At 35.4% G+C, this 24368-nt stretch overlaps 2 protein-coding genes across 2 annotated transcripts; one reads left to right on the top strand and one right to left on the bottom strand.

The window, feature by feature from the left end:
• Positions 1-1075: 1075 nt before the first annotated feature.
• Positions 1076-4556, top strand: LOC132278837 (phenylcoumaran benzylic ether reductase Betv6). The gene is made up of 5 exons (XM_059780735.1): positions 1076-1339; positions 1622-1756; positions 2893-3130; positions 3793-3996; positions 4102-4556. Exons 1-5 carry the CDS (start codon positions 1157-1159, stop codon positions 4266-4268), a joined length of 927 nt encoding a protein of 308 aa, XP_059636718.1. The 5' UTR covers positions 1076-1156; the 3' UTR covers positions 4269-4556.
• Positions 4557-6178: 1622 nt separating this feature from the next.
• LOC132278619 (proteasome subunit alpha type-1-B-like) lies at positions 6179-19768 on the bottom strand. The gene is made up of 2 exons (XM_059780452.1): positions 19260-19768; positions 6179-7103 (listed from the first exon to the last, which is right to left on the bottom strand). The coding sequence occupies exons 1-2, from the start codon at positions 19608-19610 to the stop codon at positions 6618-6620; spliced, it is 837 nt and encodes a 278-aa protein (XP_059636435.1). The 5' UTR covers positions 19611-19768; the 3' UTR covers positions 6179-6617.
• Between the last annotated feature and the right edge of the window lie 4600 nt (positions 19769-24368).

The raw sequence follows: 24368 nt of genomic DNA, 5'->3' as shown, positions 1-24368 counted from the left end.
TTATGAAATTAGTATCATATATACTTCTTTATACATTTTCGGAAGAGTAAAAGGGCAAAACGAGTATTAGACTACTAATTAATGTCATATTTATTATTGAAGGGTATTTTTGCACAATGTGAAAAGATTAGGAGTGTTTTTTGTAAAATTTTTAAATAGGGGTAAAAGTGTTACACCTGCACTTGTCCAATAATTATATTGAATTGTAACATTCGAAATAACAATAAATAAAAAAAAAAAAAGAAAAATGCAACTATAGGTGCAAAAAAATTGCCCTAACGAAAAGCGCACAAAGTTTACACCAAAAACACTCAAAAATTGAGCAAATCTGTTTTTTCTTAGGTAGAGCCTCTTTGTGTACCAAAATTGATCTCCCTTTGTTTTGTGATCTCTAGATCCCGGCATTTATACCAAGATCTATGCTTCATTCACGACTTTCCTTGGGTCTTATTTTCGGAGATTGATATTCATTTTTCAATTTTGCATTGTAAATCGGGTGATATCAAATTCAATTCCTTTTTTTTTTTTTTTGTTGATTCATGGAATTTTTAATTTATTTTTTGGCTAATTTGGCAAGCCGATTGGTCTGTTCGGCTAGCTATATGAATTGTCACCGCTAATAGATATGCTAACTACGAGAAATTATTCATTGTAATTGTTACAACAATAACGTGATGTAACGGACGATTACAAATACTCTACCAAAGCACATATATTAATTTTTTAATTTTATTCTAGATTTACTTTAATTTGGTGAAATATTTATAACCATTCATTGTACCGTATTATTGTTACAACAGTTATAATAAATAATTTCCTGCCAACTACGTATTGTATACCTTTATAAATAATATTGGGGCAATGTAGTATTGTGGTGAACTGTGTCATCCAATCAAAAATCCCTGCCAAATTAAACCTGGATGAGTGAGGATATTTTATTTTTCTTCTAGAAGGTGCGCATAACTAATATTTTTCAAAAGATTTAAAGTTTTGGAAGTAATTTGATCAAAGAAAGAAGGCCATTTCTGTAACTTTATGCCTTCCCACTTCTTCTATAAAATTGCTTCCTATCAACTTATAAAAATTGCAACACCCTCCTAACTCTGCTTCAACTCACATAGCCCGGAAAGTTTCGTTTTTTTCCCGGAAAATTTTAATGGCAGAGAAAAGCAAGATTCTGATCATAGGCGGAACAGGTTACATCGGAAAATTCATCGTGGAAGCGAGCGCAAAAGCCGGCCACGCCACCTTCGCTTTGGTTAGAGAAAGCACAGTTTCCGACCCTATTAAGGGAAAACTCATCGAGACCTTCAAGAATTCCGGCGTCACTTTGCTATATGTAAGAACACTCATTTCTCCAAACATATATATATATATATATATAGATATAGATATTTGTGTATAAATGGATATATTATAGTATATGTATATATACATTTACAAATAATTTTGTTCGATAACACAATTTAGGATCAAGTATTTATTCAATTAAGTGTATTTGATAACCTAATTCAAATATTTTGATTCTATTTGATTACTCCATTTGAATCTTTGAAGTGACCGTTACATTTTTGGTACTTAATTTTTAAATGTATGTATGTTTATGTGTTGTACGGAACAGGGAGATCTGTATGATCACGAGAGCTTAGTGAAGGCGATAAAGCAGGTGGATGTGGTGATATCAACGGTAGGCCACATGCAGTTGGCGGATCAGGTGAAGATCATCGCTGCCATTAAAGAAGCTGGTAATATCAAGGTTCGTATATGTGTGTGTGTGTGTGTGTATATATATATAGCATTCATTCTTCACTTTGCAGTTAATTTTTCAGATTAATTACAAAAAATTAGCATTTCTACAAGCAAAAACACAACCCATGTCCACAAAGGCTGTGCCTATTAATTCTATCTCCTAAAAGGAATTTAAAATCATGTGTTTGTTTACTCTTTAGTTTAATTGATTTTTGCGCAAAACAATGATAACTTCATATTTGGGCTTATATTCTAACGAAGAAATCAATTGGAGGCTTTTGGTCCTACGCGTTCCGGAACAAAATTATTTAGTTGTATCAAACTGCTTTTGGTCTTCATGAGGTGTGAAGAGCTACATAATTATATTGGTTTGTGTGTGTATGCATATATATTCTCTGTGTAGTTTTCTTTTTATGATTTTGTTTTATTATGTGGGTCACATTTGAAAATGTGAATCCAATCCTCTCCATCCAACTTGCATACCTTAATTGTGTGGTATAGATTCAGCTATCTGGTTAAAGTTTTTTTTTTTTTTTTTTTTTTTTTTTTTTTTTTTTTTTTTTGAAGTGGCAGACTTCGATCAGATGATGATGTGGCAGAATCTAGACCACATGATTGACATATGCAAAGTTTAGGAGAGCTATTTGGTTAGAGAGCATCCAAGCTAAATTTGTCATGTCAAAATCAGTAATTTAAGTGAACTAACCTAGATTCGTTATATTCGAAATTGGAACCCCTTTCAATCTAAACGACATGATTGACTATCCTTTTCTTTTCTTTTTTTTCTTTTTTTTTTTTTCGATAAATTGTGATATACTTTCTAAACATCATAATCTGCAATATTTCAGCTTCAGAACAGAATATTTGACTATATTTTGAATTTTACCTATTGTTTCCTTGGATAATGTGGTTTACTTGTGCCTTTTTTATCACTAATGGACGATGATACACTTGTACATCAAGCCTGAATACTTTCTAAACATCCTAATCTGCAATATTTCAGCTTCAGAACAGAGAATTTTTTTAAAAAAAAAATTTATGTTCTTACATGTAATGGACAACTTTCTCATTAACATAATAGGTTAGTTTCAAGGGGCACCACATAGAGGCTGGACTTTCTAATAATTTTGTTGAATTATTCAGAGATTCTTCCCTTCGGAATTTGGGAACGATGTGGACCATGTTCATGCTGTTGAGCCTGCAAAAACTGCATTTTCAGTTAAGGCCCAAATCCGCCGAGCTATTGAGGCTGAGGGAATTCCCCACACCTTTGTGACTGCAAACTGCTTCGCGGGCTATTTCCTTCCTACATTGGTGCAGCCTGGAGTTACTGCTCCGCCTAGAGATAAAGTAATCATCTTAGGGGATGGAAATCCCAGAGGTATTGAAAATTTCTACAAATTCTTTTTTTTTTTTTTTTTTTTTTTTTTCCCGAATTATCAACTTCACATTAATAATCTCTTTCCAAGGAATCCAAAGCTCGGCAAATAGTATTTTTAGGTGAACATGATATGATTAGGTTTTCCAGGAACAAGAAGCTTGTGCATAGTTACATACATATTTGTACACATGTATCACAAGCTTGTGCTTAAATATAAGCATCCACGCTACACAGAAATGCATATATCATAAGCTTTTGCTTAAAATGAGAACAGGCATTCAACTTGTGTCCAGTTTTAGACTAGACTCTAGCAATCTGGAGTAACGTTTTGCATCGATAAACGAGTTACAATGTGGTTACCTCCAAATGCAGTAGCAGACACTTGTGCTTAGTCCTTGTTCGTTTAACAGCCCCTTAGGTTAAGATGAAGTTAGCATATATCCTTTCCATACGCATTCTGCACCTATCTGCATTTTATGCCGGGATTAAAACTGAAATAGTCCGAGCTAAGCTGTTCACATGGTACACATATAAGAAAAAACAGGGTACATTTTTAAATCTTTTTCTTCATTCTTGGTTGATTTATTGTTATATTATGTGAGGAAACACAGTACAGAAGTCTTAACTCTTATTTCGTCGAATTTCTTGTTTTTGACTAATAGCAATATTTAACGAGGAACACGACATTGGCACCTTCACCATCAAAGCTGTGGATGATCCGAGAACATTGAACAAGATCCTCTACCTCAGGCCTTCCAAAAATATTTACTCGTTCAACGAGCTTGTCTCCCTTTGGGAGAAAAAGATTGGCAAAACCCTTGAAAAAATCTATGTACCGGAAGAGAAAATTCTCAAGGACATCCAAGGTCAGTAGTACATTTTCTTTAGCAAAAGCTTGTACTAAAACTAACCGAAGTAATCTAGCATCTGATTCATTTGCAAAGTGGTTGACATTGGCTAATTCCTTGCAGAGGCCCCCATTCCGATCAATGTTGTGTTAGCAATCAACCACTCGGTTTTTGTGATGGGAGATCACACCAACTTCGAGATTGAACCATCCTTTGGGGTTGAGGCTTCCGAGCTTTATCCGGATGTCAAATACACCAGTGTGGAGGAGTACCTTGCTCAATTTGTTTGAGGGATTCAAACTTCTGCTCTTCTCGGTACTAAAATAACAAACTAGAGTGCTTACTATTCGGAGGTTCCATATAGAATGTTTTAAGTTCATTTGCTTCTCGTACGAAAACCATAAAATTAAAATGAATTGACGGACCTTGATTCCTTTGCTTTCTATTTATTTTCCCATGGCTGGTACAATATGAGGTGTATTCTAAGCTCATGAGTATTGCTTGTGCTGTTTTACCATCATATAAGAAAAGGGTTTTCTGCTCAAATAAAGAAACATCGAATTTAAGTCATTCAATAACTCTCTTATTGTCATTACTCTTGTTCCAATATTATGTATTTCTTGGGTGTGTGTGTGCAAGTGCGCGCAAATGAGGGAATTCACTACAGCTGTGTATCTTGTGAAAAAATAAAGGCCATTGCGCTGTGCAATGGTACAATGTTTGGATTCCCACATGGTCCAGATCTAGATCCCAAGAAAAATCAGTGTGTGTAAAGAAACCAAAAGTTAAATCCATATCTAGTCTGTCTCTCCTAAACAGAGTCCACACTGGGTGATGATGACCGTACAAACCATTCACAGACTATTATTTACATATCTGGGTTGGAAATCAATGATCATAAAATATAAGGTGAGTGGCGCACGAATCGGAGTTTGAAGAAGGTGAGCCCGGACTCGCAACAGATAGAGGAGGATTTATTCAATCACGTAGTTTGGGCACATAGAATATGGCGCCCTTGGGGCTTTCTATTTGATTGTATTGTCAGGCTAATGAATTGGGATTTCCCTATTGGTCCACGTCATTTTGGTGCAAGCGAATCATTTATGATGAAGAGGATGAGCTTCAAGAGAATGATTCGGAATTGTGGAACATGCAATACAGACACAAGACAGATCTTCCAAAGAACAAGAAGGCCTTTTTTGAATAAGACAATTTATTTGGGACTTTTGATTATCATTTTGGTAGATTAAGCGCTTATCAAATTAATTGTGTTTTAAGCGACTTAAAATGGATTAAAAATTTAAGTGACACCACTACTTATCAATATAAATATATATATATATATATATATATATATATATATATATATATATATATTAAGTGACACCACATCAAAGACATTTATAGTCCAAGGCATTCTAGACTATTGATGTGAGGCGCATTAGATCCAAGCGTATGTGCATTGGCGATAGTGATGTGGGTCGTGTTAGATCCACGCGCCAATGAAGTGATAGTGATGGAGGTCAGCGCCAATGAAGTGATAGTGACGGAAGTCAGCTGTTGCAATCAGTTCTAGTTTTTTTTGTACGAAAGAAAAAGGATTTGATTAAAAGGAAAGTTGATAATAATAATAAAATTAAAGTAAAGAGTATAATTAATGTTTAGATAAGAGAAAAAATAATAATATTAATACGAAATGACAAATTTAATGAGAAATAGTTACAATAAATATGTCATTAATTATAACACATCAATAGTTCAAATGGGACAAAGCAAAATTTTGCTTTCAAAAGCATAACAGCAAGGGCTCGAATTGTAACAAGTACAACGAATGATCAAATGTTGAAAGAAATCATAAACTCACGAAAAATCTACCAAAGTTATTAATAAAGGTCTGAACTACAATTTTCATTTGTTAAATCAACCCTAAGTCCGAGTCAACAGCACATGCCGAATGTTGAAAATTCATAAAAATATCAAAAATTATTTTTAATTATCGCTTAAAAACTTCAGTACTTCAAATGCAGTTCTTAACATTTTCCGTACTTAATTAATTTTGAATTTTATCAAACAGCACCTTATTGTCACCGGAGAATTCGACATTCTTGTAAACGAATAGCATTAGCGTTCAACTATGTGTTGATGACACCATCCATTGAAGTTGTTCAATCGCCTGGGGAAGAAAGAAATAACAAGGATAGGAGGAAAGTCCCAAGAAATTGATTAGATTGAGAATTAGGTACTTCCAGTTACAACTGCAAGGAAAAATGACTTCTGAGAGTACTACTACATTTTCTTGCAACACAAGAAAATTAACCAGCCGGGAGTTCAATTCCCGTTACGAACAGAAGTGTGATCGTTTTAACCAGCAGTTTCATCAAGAAAATTAAGAATTTTAATTGATCAGAGACTCAAGCTAGTCCAATAGTAGTTGGTATAAATGAAATTCAACAAGAGGCAATTTTTGAGATGTTTGTGCTGAGGTAGCGAAAGATAAAATCGCACAACTTAAAAATATCCAGCAAGAAACAATGGCGGCAATTCATGGTTTCATCCATATTCCAGTAACTCATTTGTGCAAGCATTTCTTTCTACCTCATTCCGGGACAATGATGAAGAGTTTGCTAGCTCCTGCATCATCAGATATCCATTGGAGCTGCACCCTGGTCTGCAGGAGCACTCTGGTCAGTAGGAGCACCCTCTTCAGCGGGAGCACCCTCTTCGGCAGCAGGAACCTCTTCAGCAGCAGGAGCTTGTTCCCCTGCTATCTCAAATGCATCAATCAACGCTTGTACGGTTTCATTATCCAATATATGGAATGCCTCTCCTACTCCTACAACAGCAACTGTGCAAATCGAGCTAGTGAGCTTCTCTCCTTGTAAAGCTTCCCTCAATGCAAAAAGAGCATCCTTGAGCAGATCCTCTCTTGGAGAACTTGTGAACTTCTCAAACTTGCGCTCCATGTATGTCTTTGCAGCTTGTGAGCGGGACCCAATGGCAAAAGCTTGATATTCAAAGTAGTTTCCACTTGGACAGTTGTAATAGAGGTGAGCTCCAGATTCATCCATGCCGGCTACCAGCAGACCAACGCCATAAGGCCGTTTCCATGAGCGCTGGGTGCAAACCTACAACCAGAGAGATGATAATTACAGAACAGGACAAGCTGCTCTTGCAGTCGACAAAAAAGTACTGCAACTTGCTTGTTATAAATGTAAAATGAAGGGGAATAAAGAAAGTAAAATACCAACTTTCAATTAAGCAACAATTTCAAAATTAATGTACTTCCGCTGGAATAGTGATAAGATGAGAGAATAAGGCCTTATAGTTTCAAATAATCAAAAGAAAGGTCAATGTCAAATGCCAAACTGGTGTCTTTAATATCAAATTGTTAGGCAGTGCACTGATGCACTGTGTTACGTTTCATGCACATGATAATTTTGAGACCAGCAGTTATCATTTGAGGATCTTTCCACTAGGGGTATCACAAGTTCAAGCTAGACACACTCCAGGTTAAATGTTTCAGGATAAATTGAGATGACAAATGGAAAACCAATTATAAGTAAAGTTGGCTTTTTGCCCTTCAATGAAAGAGCTTACCTTTCCACCAGGGTGGCAAAATGGGTCAGGAACCATCAACCCGCCCATATCCGCCCGCCTTTTAATGGATATGGGTGAACCATATTAATTTGAGGGTCAAGATGGGTTGGGTAATTTTTAATCACTTAATTTGAAGATCAAGATGGGTTGAATATAGAATAAATGTGTATTGTGTGTTTATTATGTGATGGATGAAGTATGGGTTGAATATGGTTAAACCATATTCAACCCATACTTCATCCATCACATAATAAACACACAACACACATCTATTCTATATTACACTCAACTCATTTCTAACTCTAAAAATCTCTCTCACAATCTTCTCTCTCTTCTCTAAGTTTCTCTTTCTAGAAAATTCTTCTAAAAAAATAAATAATTAAAAAATAATTTTAAAAAATTAAATTATAATTAAAAATAATAATTAAAATAATTTTAAAAATTTTATAAAAAATTTTAAAATAAAAAATTATGTATTAAATGGATAAAATACATAATATAGGACGTTATTTTATTTTTTATTTTTGAATTAAAAACTCTACTCTTTTACAATGAAAGAAAACCTCACGTTCATAATTATTCAAAATAAAATCATTTTTATACGAATGTGCATTGCTTAGAAGTATCTTCAAAATACATTGTACATCAACATTATCGATTATTTAAATAGGGAAACACAACGTGACAAATAATGTTCTTTTGAATGCCAACCATCTGAAATTTTGACTTCCAGATATACAAATCTCAAGGCTGATCAAACGGTGGTAATTGAAGGTCTACCTACACCTCACCTACAGGTGAGAGTAACTTTGCCCAGGGAGGAAGTTTCTCTCCCCTTTCGTACGTCCGCTCTCTCTCTCTATAAATACGTTTCTAATCTTTCTTCCACTCTCAGACCTCTCCAGTTTCAATCTCTCTCTAGATTACTTCAACTAATTTTTCTCTCTATACTTTTCTGAAAGTATAAAAATAAAAAATAAAAAAAATAATTAATGGGTTCACGGGTCATAACGGATTGACCCTACCCATTTTCAATCCGTCTATTTTCAACCCGTTCTGAATGAGTTAAATATGGGTCTTGACCCATATTAACCCGTCCATTTTCAATCCAACCCAAACTCGGCCCAACCTGCCCATTTGCCACCCCTACTTTCCACCCACCAAAAAAAAAAAAAAGGGGGGGGGGGGGGGGGGGGGGGGGGCGCTAAATGACAGGTCAAACTATACGACTGGCCTCTCAAGCACAAACTGGCAAGGGCACAGATATGATGCTATTACGGGATATGTATCTGATATGTCTGCTTGTAGACCCACATACTCGACAGGTAGGCTCAACAAAGAACAGGAGGAAGATATAACAAGTACACTTGAGGGAAATAGGACCTTCAAGTTTTATTGTTATCACTCCTTTAAGAACCATGTATAACAATTCACATTAAAATTTTATTTTATGATTTTATCCTTAGGCTAGACATAGAAAGAAACTAGTCAAAAATCATAATTCAGCAATGTCCACATGTACTTGGATTCAGGGATTTGACACTTATTACTACTAGAGAATGAGAACCAGAAAAACCACAGCACCACACAGGTGTATCAAATATCTAATGTAACTCGATTTTTTATTTTTTATTTTTGGGGGAAGGGTTAGCATAGCGGAAATTTATTCTAATTTATTCTCTTTTCGATAACTAGAATATAATAATTATCAAAATATATGCTCATGACTGCACAATAGACATATCAATTCCCCAACAAGACTTTACATGATTTAAGTTCACATAACCAAATTTTTGGAAAGATTGCAAATGAACCAAGCAACTAGTGAATGGCTTGAGCTCAGTTGACGTTCATCTATTAAGTAATCCAAGGTCAAGCCCATTTTTCAGAATTTCCCAAATGAGCTATACCCAAACATTGTCAACCTTAGCTCATATAGTAGGCCAATAGAATTTCTCTATTTAATATACAATAGCCCTAAAATTTGTTCCAACAGTTCATTAATTTGGCTCATTAAGATAATGTTCCATTGAATCCCAAACATCCCACTGGACCCTCATGTTCGCCAACCCATACCATATACTCAAATCCAAGCAAGCCTTATAATGAGATAAGACCTCAACTCTGATCACACTACCCCCTTCTCAATGGTAAGATGCTTGAGCATTGATGCAACTAGCGTGAGCCCGAGATTCAGAGCAACCACTTTGTGACATACCAAAAGTCAGGTGTGTGCAACGTGCGTGTGTTTCTTGCCAATGAAAAAAATTAAAGACATACCAAAAGTCAAGTATGTCTAGAGTCCTCCCTCCTCATGACCCTGCCATGGTGGGACGAACAAAGTAATGCCCTTTTACCAGTAATTTGACATGTAAACGAGATTTAAAGCCAAGCTCAAGCTTATTCCACTGCTTTCAATTAACCTTGAGCTTAGTCGGGCCAAGATTAATTGAACATGAGTTGAGCCCAAACATCTTTTTGCCTTTTACAAGCTGAGAAGAATAACCCAGAGTTCTACTCGTCTCGATTCATTTACTTCCCTAGATAAAGCCAAATTAGGACCACCGATTAGTCACGAGCTTTGAGTTGTTTGGGTTTGGCTCATCAAAGACAAAAGCATGTTTAGCTTAGCTTGTGTTTAGGTAAGCTCAAGAAGCCAATCTCGAGCTGGGCTTGACGGCGTTCTAGCTCGAGCTAACTCAAGGTCATTAAGATATGTTAAATATCAAACTCTGTAAACACAGATATCCAAAAGTATGAAATCGTGTATATATATATATATATATATATATATATATATATATATATAGACATACTAAGCTGATTCATTAATAAAGGGAATGATCTCCTTTAGCATTTTGCAATTTCAACTATTAATCTCAAGATCCACTAGCCACAAATCCACCATTGATGCCAACACGAGACAAATGAAAGAAACATAAGATGCGACAGAGAGAGAGAGAGAGAGAATTTAAGGTTTGTCCTTTCGGTCATTATTCTTGGTTACCTGTGAACTTTGGACTATAGAAGGATGATTGAGCAATGTGGTTGCCGACTAGCGATGGTAGTGTGCTTCCAATAGTCAAAGATAAGAAAGGCGATATCTTATTATGCTAAGGGGAAGTTGGATATAAGATAGAAAGGTTGACAGCGTTAAAAGGGGTGGATAATCAGATTTAAAATCTTGCCTTATTATGGGGCATATTTGGATTTGAGGAGATAATGTGGGTTACTAACTTGAGATTAAGCAATCAGAATTCACTTTTCATTGACTTTTCAAAGTTAAATACAAAAGGAAATTAGCTCATAATAGAAAAAAAATAAAAAATAAAAAATAAAAAAGCAAGAGAAGTGATGTGGCATACCTATCTATATGGGATGAAGGCAAGGACGATGATGATATGGGTTTTTCAGATATGAAGGTTCGGTGGGTTATTTGGATTTTAACCAAATATAGGCTAAATGGACCCCATTAATGAAACAATGTTATATTGTTTGGTAAATTTTTTTGGATTGCTATATTGAAAATGTAGATAGATTTTCAGGGTCTATTAGACAAATATGCATTGTGTTCACCTGAGAAGCATCGATATGAATACAGGACACAGATCGACACGGACATTGACACAATGACTACTAATAAATATATCTTTTTATAGGTATGATTCTATATTTTAACAGTAATATTACTTTTCATCAACCTAACAATGAAAAATTCACAAACCATAATAATTCATGAGTATTATGTCACAACCCACCCTGTTGTGTAGATATTGTCCGCTTTGCACACTTTCGTGCTCACAGTTTTCAAAACGTGTCTACACAGTTAGAAGTCATCCACACATATAAGTGCTAACAACCTCTCTCCCCAGGCAATGTGGGATATCACAATATATGAATAATTAATTTATCATTTATGGAACTACACAATTGAATCAATCATTTATGGAGCGTCGCCTTCGCAAACATGAATGGTATAGTTTTTAACAGTTTTTCACTTGAGAAAAATAAAAAAATAAAAAAATTACCTTCATCTCCGGAGTCTCAAAGGAAAGATCTTTCTTTGAAGAAAATGTTCTCTATTTATAGTTGGATTTGATTGGCCACCATTTATGGAACTACACAATTGAAATCTACTCCACAACAACAATAATAATTGTTTTTAAAACCAAAAATTTTAAATATTTTATGTTATGACCGCCATATTAATAAAAAAATTTAAAGAAATCATATTTACACCTTTACCCATCTTTCTTTTGAAAATCAGAACTCTTTAACAAGCGAAACATTCAGAAACGCGTCCATGGCATGTTCATACCTCGTCCACATCTTGTCTGAAAATTAAGAAAAATTCTGGACACGTCTTTGGCGAGTCCAACACTTGTCAATGTCCGATACGGATTCTTTGACCTTTTAGGCATGTCTATGCTTCCTAGGTGTTCACAAACTAATAGGAGTCACTTATCACAATGGGCTGGTTACATACCTAAAACGACTAGTCACTTGTAAGATTCTTGGAAAGATTTTATTAACCCCCAAGACAACCATGCACGCCACCTAACGTGGGACAGGACACGTCTAAGAATCCATGACACAAGCTTGATAATATTTGAGCTCAGCTTGTTTAGTAAACAAGCTTAAAAAATGGACTCGGGTGTTATTTTAGTCAATTAACAAATGTAATCCAAGCTTACTGAGTTGTTCACAAACAGTTCAATTCATTTGTAGACCTATGTCTCCTATCTAATTGACTCAAACGCATACAAAACATCCCTTTTAGTAAACAGGCCTAAAAAATGGACTTGGGTGTGATTACTTTAGTCGATTAGCAAATGCAAGCCAAGCTTACTGAGTTGTTCACAAACTGCTCAATTCATTTGTAACCTAGGTCTCTTAATTGACTCAAGTGCATACAAAACATCTCTTTTATAAATAAGTATAGCAAATAAGAAATAAGTTACAAAATTACTTGGCAGGGACACAGGGTAGCTAAGTTGATGAGAGGCTCTAACCTACAAGTCCCGAATTTACCCAATATATGGGTGGCGGCTCCCACCGTGTAAAGGGGGTGAGAGCACCCTCGTAATTTCAAAAAAAAAAAATTTATAAAAGTAATAAACTACAACAGCAAACTAAATGATTCCAACAAGGGACCTATGAATTTAAAACTAAGGTTGAGGAGAAAGTTCTACCAAATTTAAATAGAAATCCCCCTAGCAAGCTCCGATACTCTAATTCTCAGTCTCATAACTTGGACACCCCGTGCTCGCGTCTTCTCCCTTCTCTTAATTATTTGCTTAAGAATGACCACGTAGCAGGAACCATAGTTGATTATTTGTTTGAAAAGAATAGAAGATAATGACCTCCGTAGTATGAAACCAAGGACATTTGTTCAATAATAATAAATTAATACCCTAGCCAACTATAAAGCGAATCTCAGTAATCAGAATTGTTCAAGACTCTGATACAAACGGTTACTCAGACCTAGAGGGTGAATAAATACTGTTGGTTATTGTTTGTATTTCAGTTGTTTAGTTTGATTTCACGGATCAATTGCATCCACACAATCACACAAAAACATAAAAATAAATAGGGCACAGTCACCATATTTTTACACGAAAAACCCTAAAAATGAAGAATACCAAGGGATTTTGTCCATCCAAGAACAATCCACTATGAAAATTATCTCTTCACCCAAACAAACCAAACTCTCCATTCAAGTGTCCAGGTTGCCCACTCCATCATCGCATATGCTCCTCACACATTCTGCTTCTCCATAGATTGTTTAATCCTTCTGGTCTGATTTGGTCGGTTGACTTGATCTTTGTTGTTAATTCTGATGTCCTCCGTGTGGTATATCTCTCAACCACATATAAGCATCTCTATGGAAATTCCTAGATTGAGAAACAAGGCTTTTCTCTCTCAAAAAAAAACTCTCTCTAGATTGCTTAGAGGTTCAATTGGTGACCCTAGACTAAATATGATATAGCTAATATAGGAGACCTGTGTAGTATGGTAACTAAATCATTTTCAAGAACACTTTCTTTATAAAGTTATTGATTGATCCACCAATCAATCAAGGCATTCTACAATCACTTCAATCGATCAAATATCGTTCAATGCTCACTATTTTTCAATGAATCTCAATTTCAAAAGACATTGTAAGAACTTAAGATTAAAACCCTAATTTTGGAAACAAGTTCAAAACAAAATTTTGAGCTAATTTAGGATCAAATCTAGGTCAAATAAGGTCTCAAATATCTTTTCCCTAAATACATGATTGTGTCTTGAGAAATTTGCTTCGAGTTGTTCTCTCTGATGCATCTTCATCATCTCTTGTGGTTGTAGACAAATGATTCACGACATTTTACACACATTACAACACGAGTTTTGAATAGCAATTTGCCAACACATGATTCATAATCCTAATAGTAATTAATTCAGTGAATTAATTAATATATAATCTTGTCTAAATGAGTTGTTCATAGTAGGTGCTCACATGAAGAAATTATATATAAGACCATTTCAAATAATAATGCAATCAAAAAGAGCTATAAAGTTACTATCATCGACATAACATATAAGGTAACCATCTTTGTGAATAGCAAAGTGATTGGTCTGGAACGCAAGGGAGAAAGATGGAAGTGAAAAGCACAACTCCTTCCCCACTGACCAAACAAAAAATATGGAACCAGATAACAGGTGAGCCCTTTAGGTAAATTTAAAATAATAATAATGTAGTCATTGAAATAAGAAGAAATCATACTTGTAGACGTGAAAATTGAAATAAATTAAAGGGTAAAATACCCTGACCTCCCTTGAGGTTTGGCTATATTACCCATGGTTGAAACTTTTTGAAAAAATGTGGTGAACCTCCCTTGAAGTTTTGCACAATCACTCTGACCACCCTTGATGTCAATCAGGCATTAAGTCCGTTAGTAGAATATTTTCATAGTACTGAAAATACCCTTACATAAAGAAAAATTACTTAAATGTCCTTATAAACTATAATACATAACCATTTGACCTAATTTTTGATTGGACAAAATACCCTTGCTTATAAGCATATAATCTAGCTAAATAATTTAATTAATTCTTTTAATTTGTAACAATAATATAATTTATTTAATCTAATATTTGTGAAAATATAATGATATTATATTATATATACTAATTATATATAGGATTTGTTTAATTTTAAGATCTCGTGTACAAGTATTAAATCTCAATACTCAGCTCAGTTTAAGATCTTGTCTATTGTACATCTAACCATCTCATAAAATTTAACATTTAGCATGACTCTTGTTGAAACGATCCACCAAAAATATACATTTTGTTCAAACAATTTCAAAATGCCACACAATCAGTTGAACAATTCTACCAGAATTATCATGTATATATATATGATTTGTTTTCGTTTAATACTCATATTCATATATATAGAATATAGAATATAGATATGGGTAACTTACTGAATATCTACCACCGACACCACCACCAACTCCCTCCGCTATCACCCCCTTCTCCTCAATTATATATATCTCTCTCTCCTACACCACCACCATACCCCACCACCTTTCCCTTTCTCCTCCACCATTCCCTCTCTCCTCCACCATCTATTTGTTCATCCTTTTAAGGCGGTGGAGAATGGAGCGGGCGGTCAATTGTGGTAGTGGAGGGGTGGTACCTTGGAGTAGGGAGTGATTAATTGCTGTGTTATCGGAGGCAGCAAAATAAGAAAGATGATGGGGTTCGGTACTGACTGTATGGATGAAGGTGGCAAAGGAAGAAATGGTTCCATGGACGAAGACGAAACCCAAACGGGTCAAACCCTATTTTTCAAATGGCTATTGCGGATTTCATTAAAATTTCTGGTTTTTGTTTTGAGTTGTTACCAAAATGGTGGATTCTACGAAGAAGAATAGATTGATTTGTTACCAAAATCAAATATCTTCTGTTACAAAACTATATGTGTGTGTGTGTGTGTGTGTGTGTAATATACATACACATAAAGGAAAAAGAAGAGAGGGGGCAGTGGAGAGAGGGGGTGGGGAATGGTAGAGAGAGATGGAATGTGGGCAGGAAGTGGTGGCGGCGGTGGCGATTGGTGGTCAAGTACACAAAGAGAGTAAGGGCAATTTTGTTATCACCAACATGATGCGTCAAGCGTCCAATAGTTGCACAATAGATAAGGATAGTTAGGTAATTTAACTACTATCGGTAACCACTCTAATGGCATTAACTCTAATAGGCAGTGTCAGAGAGATTTCTCAAATATTTTCATCCATGAGTAATTTAGCCAGACCTCAGGGGAAGTCCCAGTAATTTACCCTAATGTTGTGCTTGGGAGCACCAAATCGGCGCCTTAAAAAAAATCTTTGAGCTAAATGTTCAACAATTCCAAATCCAAGGTGCCGATTCGGTGCTCCCAACTGTAGCATAAATTATAATAGGAATCAACACAACTATTTAAGAAACCAACTCTCTAGCATCTCAAAATAAATTTCATGTTAAAAAAAGTTGGTTACCATACTATCCAAAAAGACCAAAAAAATTGCTAAGCATTTGCAAGGATTATACATCTAAAGATCACAAATACAAGTTAAAAGGAACATGAATTCAGAACAAAAAACTTGGTTGATTGGCTTCTTTATTAAGTACAAATATTTCAAACAAAAAATCAGATTTTAAAATTCTCTTGTTCAGTTTTTCTTAACCTATAAAATTATATAAAGTAACACGGTTCTTAGTTTTCAAATGCGTCCACAAAAAAAAAAAAATCCATATTTTAACTTTTAACAAATTGCCGCGTCGCCGTGTCTATATCTTGTCATATCCCTATCTGTGCTTCTTAGATTGCAATTAATGAATACTAAAACTTTGTTACTAACAAGTGATATTACATTTGACACTACATTACCTCCTCTAAGCAAGTCTCTTGGCAGATTTCTCCAAGAATCATAAGAATTTGAACTCTTGCTTCTTATGTATTGATTTACCAGCACTATTAGCCTCTATTATATTTGATCAAACCAACTAGTGATATTACATTTGACACTTTCTTAAATTTTAACAAATTGCCGCGTCGCCGTGTCTGTATCTTGTCATATCCCTATCTGTGCTACTCAGATTCCAATTAATGAAGACTAAAACTTTGTTACTAACAAGTGATATTACATTTGACACTATATTACCTCCTCTAAGCAAGTCTCTTGGCAGATTTCTCCAAGAGTCATAAGAAGTTGAACTCTTGCTTCTAATGTATTGATTTACCAGCACTATTAGCCTCTATTATATTTGATCAAACCAACTAATGATATTACATTTGACACTTTATTACATGAACCAGATCTGCACAACAAACCTGAAAGTCTATAAGCAGCTTTGACTCTTATCATAGATTACACCCTTTCTATACCATCGAACCAATATTAGTTTCAAGGAAAAAAGCTCAATCATTTCGTTTTTCGGATGACCTTTGGTGTGGAGATTGTACTTTAGCATGTTCATTTCCAAGATTGTTTAGGATTGCTGTTGATAGGCATGCCTTGGTCGCTGACTGCTATAGGCTTGATAGCGGGAGATTGACATGGGATCTGCATTTCTTAAGGTCTTTTCAAGATTGGGAGTTGGACGACGTTTATGGATTTTTGGAATGTTTATATTGTCTTGAGATTCGTCGCGCAGGTAGGGATTCTCTTGTTTGAGTGCCTTCCTCTCGGGGTAGTTTCGAAGTGAGATCCTTTTTTCGATGTCTTTCGGATTCTGTCGGGGCTACTTTTCTGTGGAAGGCATGTGGCGTTCCAAGGTGCCGCTCAAAGCCTCAAAGTGGCGTTCATTGCTTGGACAATGGTGTGGGCCAAGATTTTGACGCGTGATAATTTGAAGCGGCGAAAACAAATCACAGTTGGTGCTGCATGTGCAAGTGTAATGGAGAGTCGATTGATCATCTTCTTTTGCACTGTCCAGTGGCTTTTGATTGTTGGAACCTTTTGTTGGGTATCTTTGGGGTTTCGTGGGTATACCAAGATCTGCGAGAGAATTGATGGACGCTTGGAGAGGGTGCTACGTGGGATCACAAGCTCATGATTATTGGAGGATGGCTAGGGCTGCAACTCGGGTGGACCCAACCGAAATAACCCGAGCCCAGTTTGAAATTTTGTGGGTTTGAGCAATGTTTTTCTAATTTCAGTTTAGGCCTTGGCTAAATATTTTGAGCCCGAATTCAATTCGGCCCGGGCTTGGATTGATGTGCGATGGAGCCCGAAGCCCAAACTGAGCCCCGAAATATTATATATATTTATAACTAGACTTAAATCACAAAAGCATTGCAACCAAGTTGGTAGTGTGTTTGGGATTTATGCCGAAGGTTTCAAGTTCAAGTTCTGGGAGCAGCATAAATTCTTTTATTTTTTACACAAATTTTTCTGGGACGGGCTAATGGTGCGGGCTCGGACTGGACTAGTTAAGTGTAGGCTGCTCGGGCTGGGCTTGGGCTGAAAGTTTTCTATATGGGTTAAGCCCGAGTTAAGTGTCAAACCCGCCTGATTTGCAGCCCTAAGGATGGCACCTTTGTACTTATGGTGGTGTCTGTGGAGGAAGCAGAACGATAGATCATTTGAAGGAGAGGATTCTTCGATTGTTGTTATTAAATCTTTCCTTATTAGTTCTTTATGTTGTTGGGTTCGGGCAGACATTGTTCCTTCCCTAAGGAGACGATTGAGTTTCTGAGTTCCTTGGGGCCTTAGGTTCCCTGTGCCTTTTTTGTTGTATTTGGGACGTGTTCCCCTTTTGAAGGCTTTTATGAATTGTCTTAATTATCAAAAAAATAATAATAGCTCGATCAAAAGGATCCTTGTATGTAACTTTCATCAAGGAGAGCAACATTAAAATAGAATTAGCACTCCCTACAACGAACAACTACTTCAATCACTGATATATTTTCCTTGATGGGAACACTTGCGTGTTTAGACAGCACCAGTACTTTGAAGATGTCTGGAATAAAATTCTATGTTGGGTGCCAAGCAAATAAAAGAACACATGAAAGCTTAAATGTAGTACAGTTGAAGTACCAGCAGTCACATTCCAAGTTTTCTTTTCCTCTCTCTAACCCTTAAACAAATCATTGCAGATGATACATTACAACCTAGATTGAAAAAAGAAACTTAACGCTCTGAATCACACAACACAACGGCTAGTTGACTACTTCGGACAAATCTCAAACATCAGCCATCACCACCCATGAATATAAAGCAAATAAACCAAAAAGACATCAAATGCGGACCTAACATCACCTTACCCTTCCTACAAACTCCACATATATAGCACCATAGCAAAACACTTAAAGCTTTGAGTATAAATAAATGAAAATTAGATTTTGAGTATTGGACTACTTGAGATTGCATTCCTTTACTAAAGGGACTCGAGCAAAAATGACTCATTTCCTTCTTCTTTTTCTTTTATAATTGAACCCAAAGATCGCTGCGTCAATCATTAGTTTATTTTCTTTCCATTGCTGATTTTTCTTTTACTTTTTTGTTTTCTCATAAACCAAGCATAAACCCTAATCATTTAATTGCCCAACAAAGGAATCACCACTCAACAAATTCAAATCAAATCAAATCACGTAATCACACATATAAACAGAACCGAGAGAGAAATTAGGGTTTGGTTTCGATGGAAACCTGGGCCTTGTCAGCGAGCTGAACGACGAGACGCCCGACGGGAAGGGGAGACTCGTAAGTATAGCTGTAATTGATGCATTCGGATCGCATGTAGCGGGAGAGGACTCGGCCGTCGGCGGTGAGGCCAGAGATAGCGACGCCGATGTGGTCATCGGCCTTGAAGATCTTCTTCTGGTGGGACGCGAGCTCCGAGTTGGCCTTGTTCACACACGCCAACACCACGTGAGTCTTCGATCGGAGACCGATCGCCGCCGAACCTTGCTTCACCGCCTCCATCGCATACTCCACTTGGAAGAGCCGACCCGCCGGACTCCATGTCGTCACGTCTGTGTCGTACTGGTTCCTGAACATATTTACCGATCTCTTTCTCTCTCCCTCTCTAAATATATATATATGTATCTATATATATTTCACTCTGTCTATATATGTATACTTGTGTCTCTTTCTAAAAAGAAGAAGCTTTTCTTCTTCTTCAAGACTGAAGAGTGAAAACGAAAGAGCAAATACAAATTTGTGAATGTTATCAGTGTGGTTTCGGGTTTTTGTTTTGGGTGGGGCAATGATGTGGAAGATCCGGTGATCGATAAATCCACGATGGATATGTTTTGAATTTGACCAAAATTGAAAACGAATGCTGGATGTTGCTTTGAAAATGTTACCCGTATTACAATGAGTCTGATTATTTCGATAGTGTTAAAAGAAAAATAAAAAGAAAAAAAATCAATCAATATAGATTTTGAGGTCAAGTTGAGTTTGTAACTTTCAAAACAATTTTCAAAAATAATTTGTAACAATGAGTCTGATTGTTTCGATAATGTTAAAAGAAAAATAAAAAGAAAAAAAATCAATGGATATAGATTTTGAGGTCAAGTTGAGTTTGTAACTTTCAAAACAATTTTCAAAAATAATTTTTAAAGAATTAAAATAAAAATAATTGAACTTTTTTAATTTGAAGATCTAATTAGTTGAAAAAATTATAAAATAATTTTGAGAGAAAAAAAAATTTTTAAAAATCTGTTTGGTTATATATATGCAATAGTTTTCCAACTAAAAAAATTGACACATTTACTCCTCTACTTATTTACATTTACTATGTTAAGTTGTTTACCACTAGCAATATTTATTAGTTAAGTGAAGGTGCATTACTAATTTCTTAATAAAAGATTCATTAAAGTTCTTACATTTTATTATTCAATTCTAAAAGACATGATCTGGTTTGACATTTTTAGATTTGTGACTACATTATTTTTATTATTTCAATTGCAAAATGTTGCACAGCTTAAAAAAGATGAAAAAGAATAATTAGGGCAACTATTATTGTAGATTGCATTATAAAATTGTTGTATGTAGTTCTTCACAAATTACGGAGTATAGGAGACTTTCACATCTCCTCCATAATAGTAGCCAATAGGCACGTGTACAATATGGGTCAAGTATAAAAAAATATCCTATAGTATATTTACAATACATATTACATTCCCCCGTACAAAAAAATCCCTAAACTATGATATTTGTGCAAATAGATCCTATATATAAAAATTGGACTAAAATGTCCTTAACAACACATTTTATATAATATATATAAAAAAATATTTTGTGAAATGACTAAAAAGCCCTTCTCCTTCTTCATCACCACAGTCTGTCGCCGCCGTTCGCCTGGCTCACCATCACTAAAACCCAAACAACCCTACCTGATTTGAACCCCAATGAATAATATAGCAAATCCCATAACGGCATTGATCCGGTGGCGCCGTTGGCGTGCGCCAACCTCCCGCTTCTCATCAACCTCAACTACCGCGGCCGCCTCGATTGCATGACTGTTCAGATCAACGCCAACGCCGTCGTCTTGGCGGCATACAAATCAGCGAAGTGAGGAATTGTGTCGTCGTACGAGGCTCTTAGGTGGACTCCTCCTTCGCCACCCCTCCCTCATCCCTCACCTTCAAGCAACAACCGCCCCGTCACCGAAGATAGCTCTGTAAAAAAAAAAAATAAATTAAAACCATTTTGGTTAATTGCTTGACGAATAGCAAATCTGATCATGCCTGTACTTGTTTGAGATTGAGAGCATGCGTGTAATTTTTATAATTAAATTCATTTGATTCATCTTGTCAAAGAATGAAAAAATGGTGATGTATATATATATCATTAACCAGTCTAAATTGGCTTCTGTAAAGAATTCGTGCACTTGATTACTGATGGTGACGTTTTACATAGCTAAATTTCAAAATGGTCAATTTTTGAAATATTGGAAACCATTTAGGTGCTTCTATATTCATCATCCTCAATAAATTTTCATCAACTGGTTTATTAAGTTCAGAATTTCAAGTACAAGTACAAGTGGGAGGAAAGAAATGGTCTCTTTGATACTCATCTTTTTGTCTTCTTTAGGGGATTCAATAACAGACCTCTATCTCTGCAATTCTAGAAACTGCTCTTGATTTTAGTGTCAACATTTTCATCTTTACTCACTGCATTGCTTACCAATTCATCAATGTCTATCACAATTCATCTCCTTGCAATGGGCCTGTCACCAAAATGGGTTTTTTGTTTACAGAGCTATCTTCGGCGACGAGGCGGTATGATGTATATCTGTGTACTATATATGTGATGGAAGAGGAAGTGTAATGTATATGTGATGGAAAAAGAAAGCATCAGCGGTGGCAGTGGTGGGGTAATAAGAAGTAAGGTTTGTTACGGAGATTTTTGGAAGAGTAAGAGGGTAAAATGGGTATTATATTAATTAAGGGGTGTTTTTGCACAAATTGAAAAGAATAGGGGTGTTGTTTGCACACATTTTTAAATAGGGGATAAAAGTGTTACGAAAAGTATACTTCAGGGATGTTTTTTGCACTTGCCCTGTACAATATTAATGTGTAACGACCCGATCATTTGCCTTCCTTTCTTTTTTCCTGAAATTTTACGAATGAATTTTTTTCGTTTAATTTTCTTTTCTGAGCTCTGTTTCGTATCGCTTAGTGTCATCTCGAGTGCTCAGAATTGGTTTCTGAGACTCTTTCATGTGAATTGATAACTTCGTTTGAGGATCGAGTCATTTTCGCATTTTTCGTTTTTCGAACACTATGCGCTATTTCGTCTTTTTCCCTATTTCGTCTTATCTCCGTTTGTTAGTTTTTGGCACAACCTCACTTCTCATGCTCGAAGTTGGTTTTTGACTTCACGTACCTTCATCTTGAGTGGTTTTCTCGAAATACGTATCTTTACTTTTGCAAGAAAGTATTCTGGTTGTTCCCGATGCCCACAGGGGTATGGATTTACAATTCTTTAGAATCTTTTTCATTTCTTGGGGTGTTTTTCGTAAATATCTTTTGAAGATATTTTATTTCAGGGGCATCTAAGAAAATATCTTTTGGAAGATATTTTCATTCTGAGACAATTTCATAGTTAACCTTTTTTGTAGGGGCCATTGTGCAATTAACGAAAGTTATTGCAAAAATGTCTTGTCTGGAGTCTGGATCCTCGTACGGGATTCATTTTCACTTTTCATTGACTCGTAAATTCATAGAATTTCCTTCTGATCATTTTTCTCCAGTTTCAGAGTTTTTAGACTCGGTTGCCGCCGAACTTGTTCGGGGTATAACTTTTTGCTCAGGACTCAATTTTTGACGCCGTTTCTTCCGTTGTTCATATTTTCTTATTTTAAATCTTTTTTGTTCATAGAGTTTTGCCGTTTGAGCGCGTTTGCTCAAAATTCACTTTTCCGGACCTAGCGAGGCCCTTTCGGGGCACTTTTTGAGATTTCTATAAATATGTTGCCCTAATTTTTAAAATCAGATTTTCAGACCTTCTTCCTCCTCTTGGCTGGCAGCCATGGGAGCCCAAGTGGCTACCTTCACTCTTTCTTCTCCTCCACTTGATTTCCTTGGTAGAAATACTTCGGCCTTAGCATTTGTTGTTCGCCTCGTCGTGCTCTACCATTACCCCTTATTAGAAACCATTTTTGGCCAAATTTTGAGTTTGGGTTTGAGGCCAAGTTTGGATTTTCATGGGCTTCTTGAGGATTCATATAGATCGTGTTGTCCCCGACAAAACCCTTCAGTTTCGGCGGATTCGGAACACTTTTTTTCGGTGGGCCTTTGAGGTTTTCATCTCAAATTGAGGTAAGAGGTGTTATAGGTTTAATTCTTGTTATATAACATGTTATTGATGCTTATACAACTTGATTGCATGCTTAAATATGAAATCTAGAGATTTTATTATTTAATTTTCTTGTATTGGATTTGATTTTCCCGGTTGCTTATGACTTATTTTAAACATGTAGTATGGTAATATAATACTCTATAATATGGTCATTGACATATATTAAATTGAGGAAATTTGAACAAGTATTAAAGATTTTATTTAATATTTATCTTAGGTGAAAGATTAATTCACATGGCCTTAACTAGCTTAAAATCAATATGTGTTAGCATATTAAATTAAGCCTTAGCATGCTCTTCAACATAGTTGAATTTGAAAATGATTGGAGGTGTTTTGAAAGTTAGTAATTATTAATTAATTAATTTACCCCGAGTGCACTATTCACTCTATTTGAATTCCGACTTGATATTCTTGATTTACATGCCATATAGCTTCACATATATTTGATTTAGAATATTCGGTTAGGTTTTGAAACCTTTTATTTAATTAAATTTCATGTTTAAGATTTAATCCTCATGGTGATATATAACTTGGAATTGTATTGTGGCATGCTAGAAAATTAAGCTTAGGTATAGTTGTTCACATATATTAAATTGGGATTAATTGCATGAGAATTGTAACTTTTAATTTATATTTAACTTTAGTGAAAGTTTAATTTACATAGGTATAACTTGCATGAAATAAGCTTGTAATGTGATATTACATTAGTCCTTGGCATGTTCTCTAAGATATGTTAAATTGAGAGCATTTGGTTAAGTTTGAAAATCTAGAAATTTTAATTAAAAAAATTAATTAAAATCTATTTTGTGGTCCCATTAACTCAATTAAGATTTTAACTTGATATTTGTATTGGTCATGACTTGTTTACTAGTATATATTAATTGTGGACCATTTGAAGTTGTTTTAGAACCTTGGTAATAAAATTAGCATGATTTAATTAGAGTTCTA

This window comes from Cornus florida, unplaced genomic scaffold (genome assembly GCF_030987335.1).
Source record: "Cornus florida cultivar Cherokee Brave unplaced genomic scaffold, ASM3098733v1 CherokeeBrave_3.0.0_Hap2_Chr10, whole genome shotgun sequence".
In the NCBI taxonomy this organism is placed as follows: Eukaryota; Viridiplantae; Streptophyta; class Magnoliopsida; order Cornales; family Cornaceae; genus Cornus; species Cornus florida.
Note: the sequence above shows the minus strand (reverse complement) of the source record. Positions and strands in the feature narration are given on the sequence as shown.

What these genes read in the sequence shown, in the direction of transcription:
- LOC132278619 (XM_059780452.1), bottom strand. Translation starts at nt 19,610, where the DNA reads ATGTTCAGGAACCAGTACGACACAGACGTGACGACATGGAGTCCGGCG. An exon ending in AGCTCGCTGACAAGGCCCAG is followed by an intron (nt 7,104 to 19,259) that starts GTTTCCATCGAA and finishes CTCTGGTTGTAG; the next exon opens with GTTTGCACCCAGCGCTCATG.
- LOC132278837 (XM_059780735.1), top strand. Translation starts at nt 1,157, where the DNA reads ATGGCAGAGAAAAGCAAGATTCTGATCATAGGCGGAACAGGTTACATC. An exon ending in AAGAAGCTGGTAATATCAAG is followed by an intron (nt 1,757 to 2,892) that starts GTTCGTATATGT and finishes TGAATTATTCAG; the next exon opens with AGATTCTTCCCTTCGGAATT. An exon ending in AATTCTCAAGGACATCCAAG is followed by an intron (nt 3,997 to 4,101) that starts GTCAGTAGTACA and finishes AATTCCTTGCAG; the next exon opens with AGGCCCCCATTCCGATCAAT.